General features: G+C 63.8%; 1 protein-coding gene across 2 annotated transcripts in view; it reads left to right on the forward strand.

The window, feature by feature from the left end:
• COL26A1 (collagen type XXVI alpha 1 chain) overlaps positions 1–12,034 on the forward strand; it is a 142,655-nt gene extending 130,621 nt beyond the window's left edge. For both annotated transcript variants that reach the window (XM_034988565.1, XM_034988564.1), the window contains exons 6-13: positions 370–468; positions 1,086–1,238; positions 3,006–3,089; positions 4,573–4,625; positions 6,548–6,583; positions 7,925–7,972; positions 9,787–9,871; positions 10,595–12,034. In XM_034988565.1, coding sequence (XP_034844456.1) covers positions 370–468; positions 1,086–1,238; positions 3,006–3,089; positions 4,573–4,625; positions 6,548–6,583; positions 7,925–7,972; positions 9,787–9,871; positions 10,595–10,755 — 719 coding nt within the window. In that variant the 3' untranslated portion in view covers positions 10,756–12,034. The remainder of the gene's footprint in view (positions 1–369; positions 469–1,085; positions 1,239–3,005; positions 3,090–4,572; positions 4,626–6,547; positions 6,584–7,924; positions 7,973–9,786; positions 9,872–10,594) is intronic.
• Positions 12,035–15,396: the final 3,362 nt, after the last annotated feature.

Raw genomic sequence — 15,396 nt, forward strand, 5'->3', positions numbered from 1 at the left:
TTAGGGCTTCCTGGGGCCTCCGATGAGGCCTCGTTGGGGAGGTCTTTGCCACATACCCTGTTCCCAACCCTGAGCTGGGAGACAGTAGGACTCCTGAGGGAGGGGCCTAACTCATCCGCAGCCTGGCTCTGGGCACTTGAGCAAGGGACCACACCTTCCTGAGCCTCAGTTTCCCCACCTGTGAAGTGGGAACACAAGCAGCTCTTGAGATCGTAGGAGTTAATAGGTACAAAAATGATTTGTAGACTGTAATGAGGTCTCTGCTCCTGGGAGCAGGTCTGACCTGATGGCCCAGGTGGTCAGGCCTGGAGCCCCTCCATGGCAGCTCGGCCCACAATGTTCTCAGGGCTCATCTCACTCTCTCCCCAGGGCCCCCAGGGCAGACGGGACCGCCAGGGCCTGCAGGTCCCCCAGGCTCCAAAGGTGACCGGGGCCAGGCAGGAGAGAAGGGCCCAGCAGGGCCTCCTGGTAAGGACCCCCCAGATCTGACTTTGTCCACTGGGGGAAGGGGCTGGGGTTTCTCCCCTATCTGAGCAGCTGAGGCACCCTGTAACCCCTGATCTTGCTGGGGTCAATGACTGCCGTCCTGGGGGTCCCAGGCTCACTTCCTCCCACCAGCACCCCTACTGCCGACCCTATCCCAAATCCTTAAGGGTCTGGGCTGACCCTGCAGGAAGAACAGAAGGTTCCGGGAGCTGGGGATGCAGGCGTGGGGTGGGGAGGCTGGGGCCTGGGGACTCTTCTCTGTCATTGAAACAACACCTCCAGAGAGCCCCCCAACTCTCCCTGGGTCTTGCGGGGAAGGTACAGGTCCTGTGAAGGCAGGTATAGGGCCGGCCCAGGCTGGCTGCCACCTTAGTGCCCCAACCCCAGAGCTGAGGCCTCTGGAGGGGGCGACCCTGCCTCCCTCACCTCCCACCCAGCGGCCCCGGTGCTCCCCAGGCCAGAAGAGAAAGCCATGTTCACTCACATCCCAGGACAGCCCTCCTGGGAGACTGGTCTGGAGGCCACCACTGACCTGTTTCCCACCGGCGGTGTCAGCTGCCAAGCCCGGCCCTCACATGACTCCTCTTCTCCTGCTGCAGGCCTCTTGGGGCCGCCAGGGCCCCGCGGGCTTCCTGGAGAGACGGGGCGCCCCGGGCCCCCCGGCCCCCCTGGCCCAGCGGGCAGCCCGGGCTTCCCTCCGAACGGCCCCCAGGGCGTCCTCTACTCCCTGCAGCCACCGACGGACAAGGGCGGTGAGTGTCCCCCGAGGGACGGACCCTGGGGAAGCAGACCCTTAGGGAGCGGGGCCTGGGAGCAAGGCTCTGCTGGGTGGGGTGGAAGCGTCCCTGGGGGGGCTGACGCTGGCCGCCCAACCCGGCTCTTGGCCCCAGCCTGGCCGGTCCCTGTCCCAGTGCTCAGCTCCTGCCCCTGGGGTCCTGACCCCCCCCCCACAGGTCACTCTGTTGTCTGGGCGGCCTCGGTTTCCCAACTCGGTGACAGGGACACAAAGGCAAAGTCCCGGACCTTAGGCCACTGGACAAGTGTTGGTTGAGCACGTGCTCTGTGTCGTGCACACCGTTTTTGTCCCTGGGGATACAGCAGTGAGCAAAACAGACTCCTGCCCTCAGGGGCCACAGTCTGGTGTTTCTGAACCCAGAAACACCTGCCTACTCGTGGGGAGGGCGGGAACAGGGAGGCCCGAAGAACGGGGCAGGGGGCGCAAAAGGGGTGTCATCTGGTTAAGTGCCCTGGGAAACCGGGCGAGGGTTTTAAGAAGCAGGTGACAGGGTTGGGTGACATCCCAGGCACCGTGGGGGATGGGGACCTCTTTGGGTCTGGTGCTTCTGTCCCCGTCTGAGCCTCAGTTTCCCCACCTGTAGAGTGGGGGCAGTTAATACTCCCCAGTGGAGTTGCTCTGGAGGATGGGAAGGACTCATTCTTGAGCAGAATGGGGGTCCTGGGCTGCCCTCAGGCGAGAGCAGAGCCTTCTGGAGCAAGTGGGAGCTCCCTGAAGACTCAGAGAGACAAACAGGGCTCAGCCGCACACCCCCGGGGCCGCAAGGAGCGGTCCCAGGGCTCCAGCCTGCCCCGGTCTGGGCATGATGCCTCGGGCACTGCCTGCCGTCTGGAGTGCTCAGAGCCCTCCTCAGATGGGACCCTCCTTACCCCCCGGCCCTGGGGTCCCCAAGGGAGGGCCGGGTGTGCGCTTTGGGAGGAGTGGGGATGCCCCAGTGGGGCCCCGCCCGCTGTGAGCCTGTGGTCCAGGCTTCCAGGTGTGGGGGAAAGGGCAGGGGTAGCCACTCCTATCCCAGGCATTTCTTGGGCCTGGCTTCTCTGGGTCAGGCTCTGGGGACCGGGCAGGACAAAGTCACATGGGGCTTGCCCTGGAGAGACCCAAATCGCAGGAGCTGGGCCACAAACAGACCCCACCCCTGCCCCAGGCTGAGTAATGGGCCCTGTAGTGGCAGCCCAAGGCCCTGCAGCTCAAAAGGGTAGGCAGAGAGGGATTCCTGGAGGAGGCCCCGCGGGAGCCTGTCAGGTACATCAAGAAAGGGCCTGTGGAGTGGAGTGGGGTGGAGGAGAGTTCTGGCCTGGGGCACTGGGGAGGTGAGTAGGGCAGGGCCAGACTCTGAAGGGCCTAGAATGCTCTGGAAGGAGTTTGTGTATTGTATGAGCCCCAGGACCATCCCCTGCCCCCAGTGCCCCTGGTTTCTGCCAAAAGGCCCAGGGCATCCTGACTCTCATAGGCACCTGCCCTACCAGCTCCTGGGGCCAGCCCTGTGCTGACCCCCTGCCTCCCCCTGGGCCTGGGCCTCCACGTACCCTGGCGCAACCCCCATGGTGCCCGGGATGTCACCCAACCCTATGACCAGGCCTCCGTGGGAGGAATAGCATCTGCTTGCCAGGGCAGCTGTGAGGCCCAGTGGAGTCGGGGGTGTCTGTCCTGGCCCTGGGGGAGCTCAGGTCCAGCAGCCCAGCCCTGCCCCACCGGGTCACAGGCAGCTCTGCTCTGCCCACAGACGGAGACTCACAGCCGGCCTCTGCAGCCGTGGACACAGTGCTGGCCGGCGTCCCAGGGCCCCGGGGCCCCCCTGGCCCTCCAGGTAAGTGCAGAGGGCAGCTGCACAGCCTGGCCCGGCTTGGGCACCCCCTCTGGGCTTGGCCTGGGCCAACGGGCCTCGTGGGGCCGGTTGGGGGCGCATGGCCTTGGCAGGGTGCCAGGGATTGGGCGAGTTCCCTTGCTTCTGGGGGGCAACTCCTTTGTGGGACTGGACACAGGAACCCCAAGTGTTTCTGCCTGCTGCCCGCATGAGGCAGCTCAGGGCTGCCCCCATGTGGGCCCGAGTGGGGGTTGCGCCGGGGTATGTGGAGGCCCAGGCCCAGGGGGAGGCAGGGGGTCAGCACAGGGCTGGCCCCAGGAGCTGGTAGGGCAGGTGCCTATGAGAGTCAGGATGCCCTGGGCCTTTTGGCAGAAACCAGGGGCACTGGGGGCAGGGGATGGCCCTGGGGCTCTAAGGGGCTGGATCCTGGGCCTGGCCTGACCCCCACCCTCCGGGGACCCTCACTGGACGGGAGGGAAGGGGCGTGCGGGGCAGGGGCCAGCCCTGCTTGCCAAGTGTGTGGGTGCCCCGTCCCCCCATCATTCATTTACCCTTTCACGTAGTCACTGAGCCCTCCCTACTTGGGGCAGGGGTCTAGTTTCCTGGCCTCTTTTAAAAAAGGTGGCATTTGAGCAAATGCCCCAGGGAGGAGAGGGAAGGTGCTCCAAGGGTATCTGGGGAGGGCATGCACTCTGACCGGAGGGAGGGCGTATTTAACTAGACAGAGTCCAGATCTGTGCCCACCTGGGGGCGGGGCACTTCCTGCAGTTCCTCCCCCAGCATGGGTACAGCCCAGCAGGGGACTCCCAGAGGCCTCACTGTCCCAAGAGTGTGGAAAGTTCAAGCAGGAACACTGCTCCCTGTGCCGCACCCACCAGATTCAGCCCGACCCTCTGGGTGCTCCCTGGCCCCCAGGGATGGACCTGTAAATCCACCATGGCCATGGGTGGAGGCTGGTCCCTGTCGGGGACTGGCCTGGAGGAGGGGTGGGGGTAGGTGGCAGAAGGCTTCCTGGAGGAGGTGATGCTCAGCCTGAGACTAGAGGAAAGACCAGTAGGAAAGAATTTGCTGGGCCGTGGGGGGGATGGAGAAGCTCCAGGAGGAAGGAACAGCATCTGCAGAAGCGTAGAAGCCAAGGAGCTTTCCAGGAGAGTAGCTGGGGGCATGAGGGTGGAGGGGGCCGGGCTGAGGACTTCAGGAACCCCCGGAGGGACCTAACCGGAAGGTGGCTCTGGGTGGCCATGTGGAGCATGGATGGTCAGGACGCTGTTGTAGTAACTCAGGCAAGAAGGGTGGCCTTGGAGGGGTAGGGTCCTAGGTCCAGAGGAGGGGCAGGCCTGAGAGAGATTTGCTGGGAGAGCGGCTGGCTAGGGGGTTGGGGGAGTGTGGGGCGACCCCACAGATGAGGCTCTGAGGGAAGAGCAGGTTGCAATATGGGGTGGGCAGGGGGCTGGCCCCGGGTGACCATCTGTGACTCTGCCCACAGGTCCCCCTGGACCACATGGTCCCCCAGGACCCCCAGGTGTCCCTGGATCCCAGGTAAGGACTTGCCCAAAGGGGAGGGGGCATTGTCTTCCGAGAAAGAAGAGCCAGGCTTCTTCCCAGCCTGAGTTGCTGAGGAAGGGGCGGCCCTTGGCTGCCCACCCCCCATGCCGGGGACGTGTTGGCACGCTTCCCATCTCAGAGATGAGCTAACGGGACCCAGAGAGGCCAGGTGCCTCTGGAGGACATACAGGTCACAGAATGTCCACCCCAGCCTGCCGCCCTCCTCCCTGAGAGTCGCCTGTGTGGGAGAGAGCGCCCCAAAGCCTGGCGACATGGCCCTGAGCCCCAGCTTGCTCTGCTTCTCCAGCTGTGTGACCTTGGGTGAAGAGACAGCCTCTCTGGGCTCCGGCCACCTTTGCTGCTGAGCGGGGGTACAAGGCTTCCCCTGTGGCTTGTTAGAGGGAAAAAGGAGGAAAAAAAAGTGCTGGGAGGGGAAGGGCCTTGTGCTGCAGAAGCCCAGGGCCTGGGAAGAAATCACCCCGGGGAGGGGCAGCCCGGAGGCAGAAGGGGTGGGTATCCTGCTGGTGGGGCTTCCTGCAGCCCCCACCTTAGGGCCCGCCCAGCCCTAGCGCCCCGCTGTCCCTGGAGCTCAGGCTCGGCTGGGCGGGGAGGGGGTGCCTAGTGGTGACCCCCATGCCGCAAGGGATGGGAGTCTGGGCCTTGGCTCTGTGAGTGCTGGGACCTTAGGAGTCCACACACCCCAAACAGCCAGGGTGCCAACAGCCCGAGCTGAGGGTACAGCCAGGCCTGGGGGGCCACAGTGCAGCCTGGTAGAGTTTATATTCATTCAGAACCAGTGTCCCCTGATTCCCGCTCTGCTCCTTGTTGTCCCCGCTGGGGATTTTTACGTCCGGGAGGATGCAGCATGGAGGGGGCAGGCGGGCACACTGGCCGCGGGGAGGGGTGGCCAGGAGCTCTGGCCGGGAGCATAGGGGCCCAGAGCCGGCTGGTGGGCAGGGCCTGGGGGCTGGGGGGCCTGGGGCTGCAGAGGTGGCAGGAGGCCCTCAGGCCCGATCTGTTCCTGACTCAGGTACGACAGGCCAGGTAAACGGGGAGTCCAGGCCCCCCAGAGCCAGGCACCCCAGGGGCACCCTCTGAGAGAAGGCTTGTGGGAGTGTGGGTTTCTGTCACAGGGAAAGGGGACTCTGAGTCTCAGGGAGCGAGACCCCGTGATGTGATTGACATCTTTAAGAGGCCCCTCGGGCTGTGGCTGTGGTCCGGCAGCGGAAGGTGGGGAGCAGTGGGGCAGGGAGTCCAGGGAGGAGACCCACGGAAGCGTGCGGGGAGAGAGAAGGTGACCTGCATTCAGGTGGTGGCACCGGAAGCGGCCAGGGGAACGGACGTGTTTAGAAAGTGGAGGTGACAGGTCTGGTGCATGGAACAGATTTGGCAAGAGAGGGAAAGGAAGGTTAGCTCCCGGGCGTGCGTGGGAGCAGCTGGGAGGACAGGGAGCCATCTCCCTAGGAGGTGGCTGCAGAGTGCGGTGGGTTTGGGGGGCACCCAGGGTTCCACTTGGGGGAGGTGGAGTGGGGCGCCCCCCTGTGGGCAGGCGGAGAAATGGGAGGGCAGCTGGACGCATGGGTTTGGGCTCTGGGGAGCCTTCCGGCTGGATATCAACATGGACGGGAGGCCTCGAGTGGGACCCTGTCACTTGTTCTCTGGGGGGGGTTCCCTCTGCGTGCGGGGGGGCCTGCGGGCTTTGCCATCTGTGTGACACCCACAACAGCCCATTTCTCAGCTGAGAAGACCGAGGGCCCCGCTGGGGCTCAGGGAGGAGCCAGTGGAGGGTGGCCCAGGAGGGGCCTTCCCATCTCCAAGCCATCGTCCTCCCGGCCTGGGGCAGGGGCTGCTAAGGGGAAGCCGGAGGTATTAGGGGGGCAGGCAAGGACTCATCTGCTTTGTCTGCCTTTCTACAGGGCCTGGCCGGAGAGCGGGGCGTGACGGGACCGGCTGTAAGTGGGGGGCTGTGCCACTGGGCTGTTCCCAGGGTGGTGGGCTCTGATGCAGGCCCAGGGCACCGGGTGGGTGGTGGGGGGTCTGTCCCGGCCTGGCCTGAGCTCAGCCCCACAGCCACCCCGAACATGGCCTGATTCTACCTTGCCCAGAGAAGGGGCCGCCTGCCTGTGACTCCAGCTGCCCGAGCTGGGAAGGGGTGCCCTTGGAAAATGGGGAGCCCCTCACTGGGAGTGTGAGCAAGAACTGAAGTAGCCTCCTGGTAGAGGGTTGGATGAGCGTCCTCAGGTCTCTTCCGGGGAGCCCAGACCCCTAGGTTAACAAGCTATGTGGCCTTTGACAAGCTAGGAGCCCCTCCCTCCTCTGAACCTTCCAGGAGTAAGGGCGCAGACAGCTGGCCTCAATTTCCCTCCTTGGAAACGAGAATTTATGAGTCTCCACTCCCGCCTGCAGGGCCAAGGAGGCAGGCACCTCCTCTGTGCCCCCGTCTAAAGTTAGGGGCAGAGAGCCAGGGAGGAGGGATGGAGCTTTGCTGAGCACCTGTGTGCTGGGAGGGGAGGCGCTCTTCATCCATAGTGAGTTTAAGCTTTGTGGTGACCCAGCAAGGCAGGACTTTATTTTCCCCATTTTTTTTTTTTTTTGAGAACTGGCAGCTAAGGCTCAGAGAGGTTAAGTAACTTGCCCAAGGTTGCACAGTGAGGCAATGATGGAGCCAAGATTTAAACCCAGGAGTGTTAGCCTCATACCACGCCTCCTCCTGGCTTCTCTCTGGTTACAGTGGTGAGTCCTGTCCCCGAACTTCGGGCACCAGGCTCCAATCAAAGCTCATTATCAGTATTGATTTATTTAATCTGAATACTCCCAGGAGGTAGGCAGTATTACCCCGTTTTAGAGAGGAAAGCACGGAGGCACAGAGAGGTCAAGTAACTTGCTCCAAGTCACATTGCATATCACGTGGGTGTTATTGTGAGGCCGATATTACTGGCCTTGTTTTAGGGGTGGAGGCAGAGAGAAGCGGGGACTTGATTCCTGGCAGAGCTGAGACCTGAGCTTGCGGGGTTTCAAACCTGAAGCCCAGTGAAGCCCCCAAGCCAACCCATGCCGGGCTGAGCAGGGATGCCTGTGGCCTTGGGCGCTCCCCCGCTCTGCTCTCCCCAGGGCAGGAGTTCCCATGGGTGCAGCTGTCAGGCTCTGGGCCCCAGCACCCCTGTCCCCAGGCTCTGCCTGCCCAGCCTGCCCTAACTTCCTGCCGGCCCCCCATGGCCTGCGCGAGAAGCTGGAGAGGGTAGAGAGGCGCCCCCCCCACACACCAGTGGTTGACTGAGCAGTTTTCTTCCTAGGGCGAGCCTGGCGGGAAGGGGCAAGAGGAGGACAAAGCTGCTGCAGAGGTAACTGGTCTTGGGGGCCGTGCTCCTCTCCTGCCCCCTCGGTTGCGTCCCGGTGGGAGGGACGGGGCACAGGGCTCTGGGCCACGGGGTGAAGGGGGTCCCCGCCCAGTGGGGGAGGCCGATGAGTGACGTAATGCTTGCAGCATAGTGTGCAGATGGGGCACTGGCCCGGGGCCGGAGGACAGGGGGGACCCTGCCGGGGAGAACCCCTTATTTAAGGAGGCTGCAGGCTGTGGAGTCCCTCTCCGGGGACAGGAATCCCCCATGCGCGGCGCCTGGTGCACGGCGGTGCCCCCAGGGACACAGCGCTGGTGGACTGAAGGATACGTGGGCAGGTGGACAGAGGGCTGGTGGATGTGGGAGGGGACAGTGGGGGAGTGAATGGGAGCAGGCAGGGGCCAGGGCACGATGGGGCCAGGAGGGGACACAGATGGAGCACGCGCATGACCGTGGGGACCTGCTGTCTTCTGGGAGGAGGAGGGGTGCTGGAGACTGGGGTGATGGATAAAGGGGGTGAGGGCAGTGGGGCCGGTGGGGGAGACCTTGCAGGCTGAGAGCTAGAATCCCCTGGGTGTGTCAGAGCTCGGGGGGCGGCCAGCAGAGTGGGCATCTAGGGTTCTCTAATGAGCCAGCCTGGGGGTAACTGGGGAGGTGGGCTGGGATGGAGGGGGAGGCTGGAGCCAGAGCCTCTGTGGTGGGCCCAGGAGGCAGCGGGAGGAAGATGTAGGTACAAAGCATGGGCACAGATTCGCAGGGAGATTCGCAGACTTGCAAGGGAAGACGGAAACAGTACTTAGGACTTCTCCTTTTGCTTTCTGTAAGCGTGCATCCCGTGGCTCAGGGGCATGGGGCTTAGCTGGGGCCCTGGACCCCCATCCCGGACACTGCCACCAGTGTGGCTTCTCATGGCCTTTGGTTCGCTGAGGGGGGAAGACCTCTCTCCTTAACCTACAGGTCACTTTTTGCTCTCCTTTCGTTTTTTTATTTTGTTTTTTTTAAGTTGGCTCCATTCCTAGCATGGAGCCCAACTCAGGGCTTGAACTCACGACCCCGAGATCAAGACCTGCTCTGAGATCGAGTCGGACGCTTCACCGTCGAGCCACCCGGGTGCCCCATCCCTTTGTGTTGTTTTAAACTCGATCGATCTGAACGTCAGGACAGAGCTGTCGTGTTATGCCTGCAAGAGGCACTGTTCTGGGACTGACTTCAGCGTGGGGCCCGAGCCCCTCACCATCACTGGCCTTTTCCAAGTGGCCTTGACACCTGTCTTCTCAATAAATCAGCTCACTGACGGGTCTCGGTGCCCAGGGTCCTCTGCCTGTGTGTAGGCTGGGTCCCCAGAAACGGCCTATCCTCACCGTGCCCTCGTGCTGACGTTCCAGGAGCAGCGGCTCTCCCTTCTCTCCCTCTTGCTGGGGTGGCCACACCTGGAGAGCTCTCAGGAGACCAGCGAAGCACCCCCACCCGTACTAGGTGCTCTGCCCTTCACAGGGCATTTTCCGGAAAGAAGGGCGCCCAGGGGAAGCAGCCGGGCAGCCCCCGGAGCAGGAAAAACCAAGGCGTGAGGGGGACGGGTCTGGGTGTGAAGCCAGGCTGTGTGGCCACAGAGCCCTGGTTACCCTCTCTGTGCAGCAGTTTTCTTGTCTGCAAACAAGAATTCAAACCCCAGGCCTGGCACGTGGATATCCAAGCTGGGACGGCTGTTGTACTGAGAGGATGGGGACAAAGGGGGAGGAGGCAGGAGCGGGGAGGGAGGGGACGACGTGGCCCGTCTCTGTGGCCGGCCCTGACCCTGGCTGCTTCCTCCCCGCTAGGGTGAGGGGGTACAGCAGCTGCGGGAGGCCCTGAAGATCCTGGCAGAGAGAGTCCTCATCCTGGAGCACATGATTGGGATCCATGGTGAGTTGCGACCGGGGCCTGGAGCCAGCCGGACCTGCAGCTGGCCGTGGAGTTGGGAAGCCCCGCTGCCCCCGCCTCCCCATTCCATGCCGCCTTCTGGTGTGCCTGCCTCGACAACACCTCCACTTGGCTGCCAGATGGCCTTCCCCAAACCCAAGGTGGACCCTAGCCTGTGCCTCCCCTGCTCAAGGACCCTCCGTGGCTCCTTACTGCCCGCGACCGATGTCCAGGCACCTCCAGTCCCAAGTCCCTGCCCAGCATGGCCTGGGGCCCAGTGACTTGGAACCACCACCTAGTCCCCCCGGGCCCTCCCCCCACCTGCCCCCACCTCCATGCCTTTGCTCAGGCCAGTACCTCCGCCGGCTGACCACCAGCTCCCACTTCGGGACCTGCTCTAGGGTCTCTCCTTCTGTCAAGGCACGCTCCTCTTGCCCCACGGTGCTCTGCAGAGCCTCGTGCTCCCTGATGGGGTGGGAGGCCCTTGCGGCAGGTGGGGACCGGCAGCCCTGCAGGGCCTGGAGCCCAGCCCCGGGCAGCCCTGGTCCAGGGTGAGCGGGCGGACGCCTGAGGGGGTGGGTGCCCGCGTGACCAGGGGGCCTGCTGCTGTCTTGCCCTGTCCTCGCTGGGCACTTGGCTTCCTCGCTGGCTGGGCACCAGAAGCAAAGGGGGCCTTTGAGTGCTCCCGACGCCCTGCATGAGCCCACCCTCCTGCTGTCCTTCCAGATCCCCTGGCCTCCCCCGAGGGGGGCTCTGGCCAAGATGCTGCCCTGAGAGCCAACCTGAAGATGAAGCGTGGTGGCTCCCCGCCTGACGGTGCGCTCGCTGCCCTGCTCGGCCCCGACCCCGGGCAGAGGAGGGCTGGCCAGGCCGGTGGCGGCAAGTGAGAGGCCAGCTCTTCAGGACAAGCCCCAGCCCGGCCAGAGAGCCAGCCCAGAGGCCTGTGTCGCCCGGCTGGCTCCTAGACACCCCAAGTGGGCCTGGGCTCCGGACACCGACGATCATGAGGGACACCGGCCCCCAGGGCCTGGGGGGACTTGGGGACAGATGGCAGCTCCAGAGGCAGGGTCCAGAGGGCCCCAGCACCCTTGGCAGGGCCCTTTGCTGGTCCCTGCCCTCCCCACCCTCACTTTCTGCAGGAGACAGGAGCTGGGTGGGCTGGGCAGGGCCTGAGAATAATCCTAATATTCATCATTTACTGAGTCTGGGCCTGTCCAAGGAGCTTTCCCTGCACCGTCTCATTTAACCTTAGGAGGTAGGCTTGATATCCCCACTTTCCATGGGAGGATGGAGGCCCGGCGAGTATAAATAACCTGCCGAGGCCACGGGACCAGGGACAGCTGGGGCAGGATTTGAACCCCGGCCTCCCGGTTCCTTAACCCTAGACCGTGCCAGGTTCCTGTCTGCACGGAGAAACTCAGGGTGGGCGCAGGGCTGGAGGGGAAGGGGGCTGGACCAGCCAGCAGGGAAGGAAGGCAGGGTCCTGGGCCTCCTTCCTCAACCCCCGACCCTGGGCTTGGGGTCTGCTCCAGGGTCTGGCAGCACCAGGGAGACCCTGAATAAACCCGGGACGCTCCCACGGACTTGGGGATAGTGAGAGAGGGGCCCTGGGGTGCAGGGCCCTTCCAACCAAACCGGCACCGCCCACCGCTGCCTCCCAGCCTCAACCCACCCAGCCCAGCAGGGCCCTCCTGCCCCTGAGCCCAGAGGAGGGAGTATTTCCTGGGACAGCAGCTCTGCCCTCTCTGGGAATCTCTAGGGTCGGCCATTTCTGCAGCATACGGCAAGTCCCGCGTCCCCTTGACCACCTAGAGACAGGACATTGCCCGAGTCCCGGGCCCCGTCGGGAGAGACGCTGCCCCCCTCAGGGCCGTGGGCCCAGGCGGCAGGCTCCACAGCAGACGCCCGGGGCCGGGGATCCCAGAGCAGCTCAGACCACGGCCCTCAAGGCCTCTCCGGCCATGGGTCCCCTGTGACCCGGACCGGCCCTGGTGCTCCTCTCTTGCTGGGCCAGGACCCAGTCTCAGCCGCTGACTCGGAGGTTTGGGTGCCACCCCGAGTGGTGTCTCCTCTCAGGGCAGGAGCCGTCTGTCCCCAGCGTCCTTGGTGCTCCCGGGAGGTTGTGGTCAGGCCCCGGCCACCTCCCCCTGCCTGGGGGCCGAGGTGCGGCAGTCAGAGGCGGGCGGGAAGTCTGCAATTCTCTGACAATAAAGGTGCTGTCCCCCCCCCCAGGGCTCTGGTGTCTTGCCGTGCTGCTGGGGGGGGCCTGGGAGCCGGGCTCCTGGCCACGGAGATGCAGGTACTGAGGGAGGCCGTCCCTGGAAGGTTCCCATCTAGGGACGGTGTTGTCCGATGTGAGGACGGTGCCACGCACGGAGCACGGGACACGGCTGTGGGCCACCGCAACCCAGCAGGGGACACCTAATCTGTCGGGGGCCAGCCGAGGGGCCGTGGAGGAGGAAAGGGCCTTCAGGGGTCAGCGGGAGTTGGCTAAACAGGAAAGAGCACTGGAGGCAGCGGGGACGCCTCAGCAAAGGCTTGGAGGGGCGGAGGAGGGCGGCTCATGGGGGATCCCCTTGTACAAGGCCCCCTTGTGCCCAGAGCGTACACACAGGTGCGGGAGGCCGGGCCAGGCAGGGCTGTGAGCGCCTCCCCTGGAGGGCTGAGCCCCTTTTTCTTTCTATAGGCCACCCTCTCACCTCACTGGGCCCCCCCACGCCTGGCCCTGAGCAACCCCCTGTGTTGGCTGAAGCCTCAGCCAGGGAACGGGGCAGCCCCTGGGGCTCCCGCAGGACTGCACGCCCTCTGACAAGCCATCCACCGCTCAGGGAAGCGGGTCAGAAGGCATCTCCTTCTCCCAGACCCGCGGTGGAGAAGCCGTGCGAGACTATCTGCTTTGCCCAGGACACCGAAATGTGCTGTCCCGTGGCCCTCAGCTCAGGCTCCCGTGTGGGCCTCTCCCCCTGCACGTCTCAAGGGCAGGCCGCTTCCCTGTTGGCATCTGCATTCTTAGACCAGGGAGCTGTCACTTTGGGCTGGTGTGGACGGAGCGTGGACCCGCAGGGTGGGTGTCCACACGTGTGCCTAAGGCCCCTCGGCCCAGGACAGCAGCTAGCAGGGAGGGGGGGCTTCCGAGGACCAGGGGCAGGCACCCCCGGGGCCATCCCATTCTAGGGCAGAGCCCTGAGAGGTCAGAATTCTGAAGTCAGCCCGGCCTTCCCAGTCCTTGTAAAGGATATTTGTCAAAGTAGGAGCATAGAGCATAGAGCATATTTTAAGTTGGTTAACTCAACATGTAACTTTTCAATATTTAGATACATGGGACACCTTCGTTTGTCCCCTGGCCCTGGATCGTGCAACCGTCTGGGGCAGGCCCGGGGGGACTAGGCTAGCAGTCTGGAGTGAGCCCCCAGCACTGGGGCAGGACCGGATGCCCAGGCTCTCCCAGGTCGCTGGGAGTGAAAGGGAGTGTGGGAGGGAAGCAGCTCCAGGTGGGAGGCCCCAGTCCCCGAGGGCCAGGGCTGGGGGACGGGGTCTCCTGGGGGAGGTGGTCACGAGCCAGTCCTTCATAAGGATGAGGCTGGGCACTGCACCAAACATGGGGCGTAGGTCACGTCCCTTTAGCGTCAGAACCACCTTCCCCGTTTTGTGGAGGGCCCGTGAAGTCCCAGAGAGGTTAAGCGGCTCGCTCAAGGTCACACAGCCGGCAGGGTTTCAGGACAGGTCTGAGACTTGGGGAGGCCGGGCTTTTGGCTGCTGTGGCTCCTGGAGGCAGACGGCGTGCACATAAACCGGGAGCCCAAGGCATGGCACTGCCAGGAGGGCCAAGTGTGAGCAAAGGCCGGTGCGGCCGAGGAGCGGGACAGATTCGGGGCGGGGGACAGAAGGAACGCTCACGGGAGGACCGAAGCGGCTGCCGCGTGCCAGATCTGGGAGGACCTCGAATGCTGGAGGGGAAGGAAGCTGGCCCACAGGGGACCGGCTGCTACAGCAGGTTCTCACGGTCAGTCTGGCCCCTTCCCTCCATCTGGCCCAGAGAGGGCTCCCACTGAAACGCAGGCCTGCCCGCGCTGCCCCCCTGCTCAGGGATCTGCAGTGGCTGCCCTGTTCCCCACCCTGAGCCAAGGCTCTGCAACCTGGCCCTGTCGCCAGGGTCCCATCCTCCCTGCTGCAGGTGGCAAGTACTGCGGCAGCAGCCCGGCAACGGGCTGGAGCTTCTCTCCTTGGCTGGCCTCGTCTCTGTCTGGCCTGTGGGTGCTGGCTCCCCAGCCACGTGGGGGCCCCGGGTGCTTGCAGGACAGGGGGGTGGTGGGGGGACAGGTCGGAGGGGGCGTGGTCTCGCACTGAGAGCCCCAGGGCAGCACGGCTCTCAGATCTCGGCTCTCAGATCTCGGCTCTCGGCTTTGGACAAAATCCTCAGACGCATCCCCTCCTCTGACTCCTGCAGCCCAATGAGACCAGTTGGGCCGTTCCGGCCCTCGCTTCTGTCTCGCATTGTGTCTTTGTGCTCATGGGTGGAAACTCCAGCCTGCACCTCTACACTCCGCTTGCAGGTCCCAGTGGTGACTCAGAAAGGAGAGGCAAGCCACCCAGAGGGCCCCCCCCCAGGGTGCCATTTCGGGGCCTCCAGGACCTGCAACTGCCCCTCTGCCCCCAGCCCCCCGGGGGAAGGACTCATGAGCATCATCAGCCCAGTGCAGGAAGAGAGGCAGGGAAGGGAGCTCCCACCCCCGCAGGCCACCCAGAGGGTTAATGAGGGAGCATTAACACGGGCTCACCCCCTCATCTCAGCCCAACCCCCCTGGGGGCTCCCTAAGTCTGTCTGCTCTCCGCCCATCCTCGGGGCACTGCTTCCTGCACACGCCTCTCTCCTGTGTCTAAATCAAACCCGACATTTCTTCTCCAACACCGACAGGCTCCAGCCCCTGGTATGTGTGTGTGTACACATGGGCACAGATGGGCAGGAACTGCTGACTCTGGCCCTGGGCCCCAGCCCCAGCCCTCGCGGCTCTGTCTATCCCACCAGGCTATGACCTTCTGGTGGGCAGGGTCACCTCTGTGTCCCCAGTGCCCCACTCTGATCACCGCAGTGAATCACAGGACATTCCCGAAGGGAGAAAGACTCCTTCTGAGACCCTAGGAGAAGTGACCGAAGTGGTGCACAGGAGGGCAGGCGGGCATCTGAGATGGGCCCAGGTCAGAACAGCAGTCCCCTCCCACCCAATTATCCCACACCTGCAATCCCAACCACCCCCTGAGGTTTCTGGAACACCTCTCTCCCAGCCCTGTTTTATGGATGATGAAAAAGAGAATTTCATGAGATTTTCAATTACTTGAATTCCACGGAGATTTATTTCCAATGTTATTAATAAATTCTAACGTCACCTATAACTTTCAATTGCCAGTTAATTAACTTGCAATTGGTGCATTGTAAAAGGCAAATTAAATACTTTTTCAGGCAGGGGCTGGTAAATCTAACGAGCCGGTGTGCCCCGAAGGAGACAGCGGGGCTCACGCGCTCCCGCCTC

The sequence above is a fragment of the Mirounga leonina genome, unplaced genomic scaffold (genome assembly GCF_011800145.1).
Source record: "Mirounga leonina isolate KUSES-001 unplaced genomic scaffold, KU_Mleo_1.0 Mir_454, whole genome shotgun sequence".
In the NCBI taxonomy this organism is placed as follows: Eukaryota; Metazoa; Chordata; class Mammalia; order Carnivora; family Phocidae; genus Mirounga; species Mirounga leonina.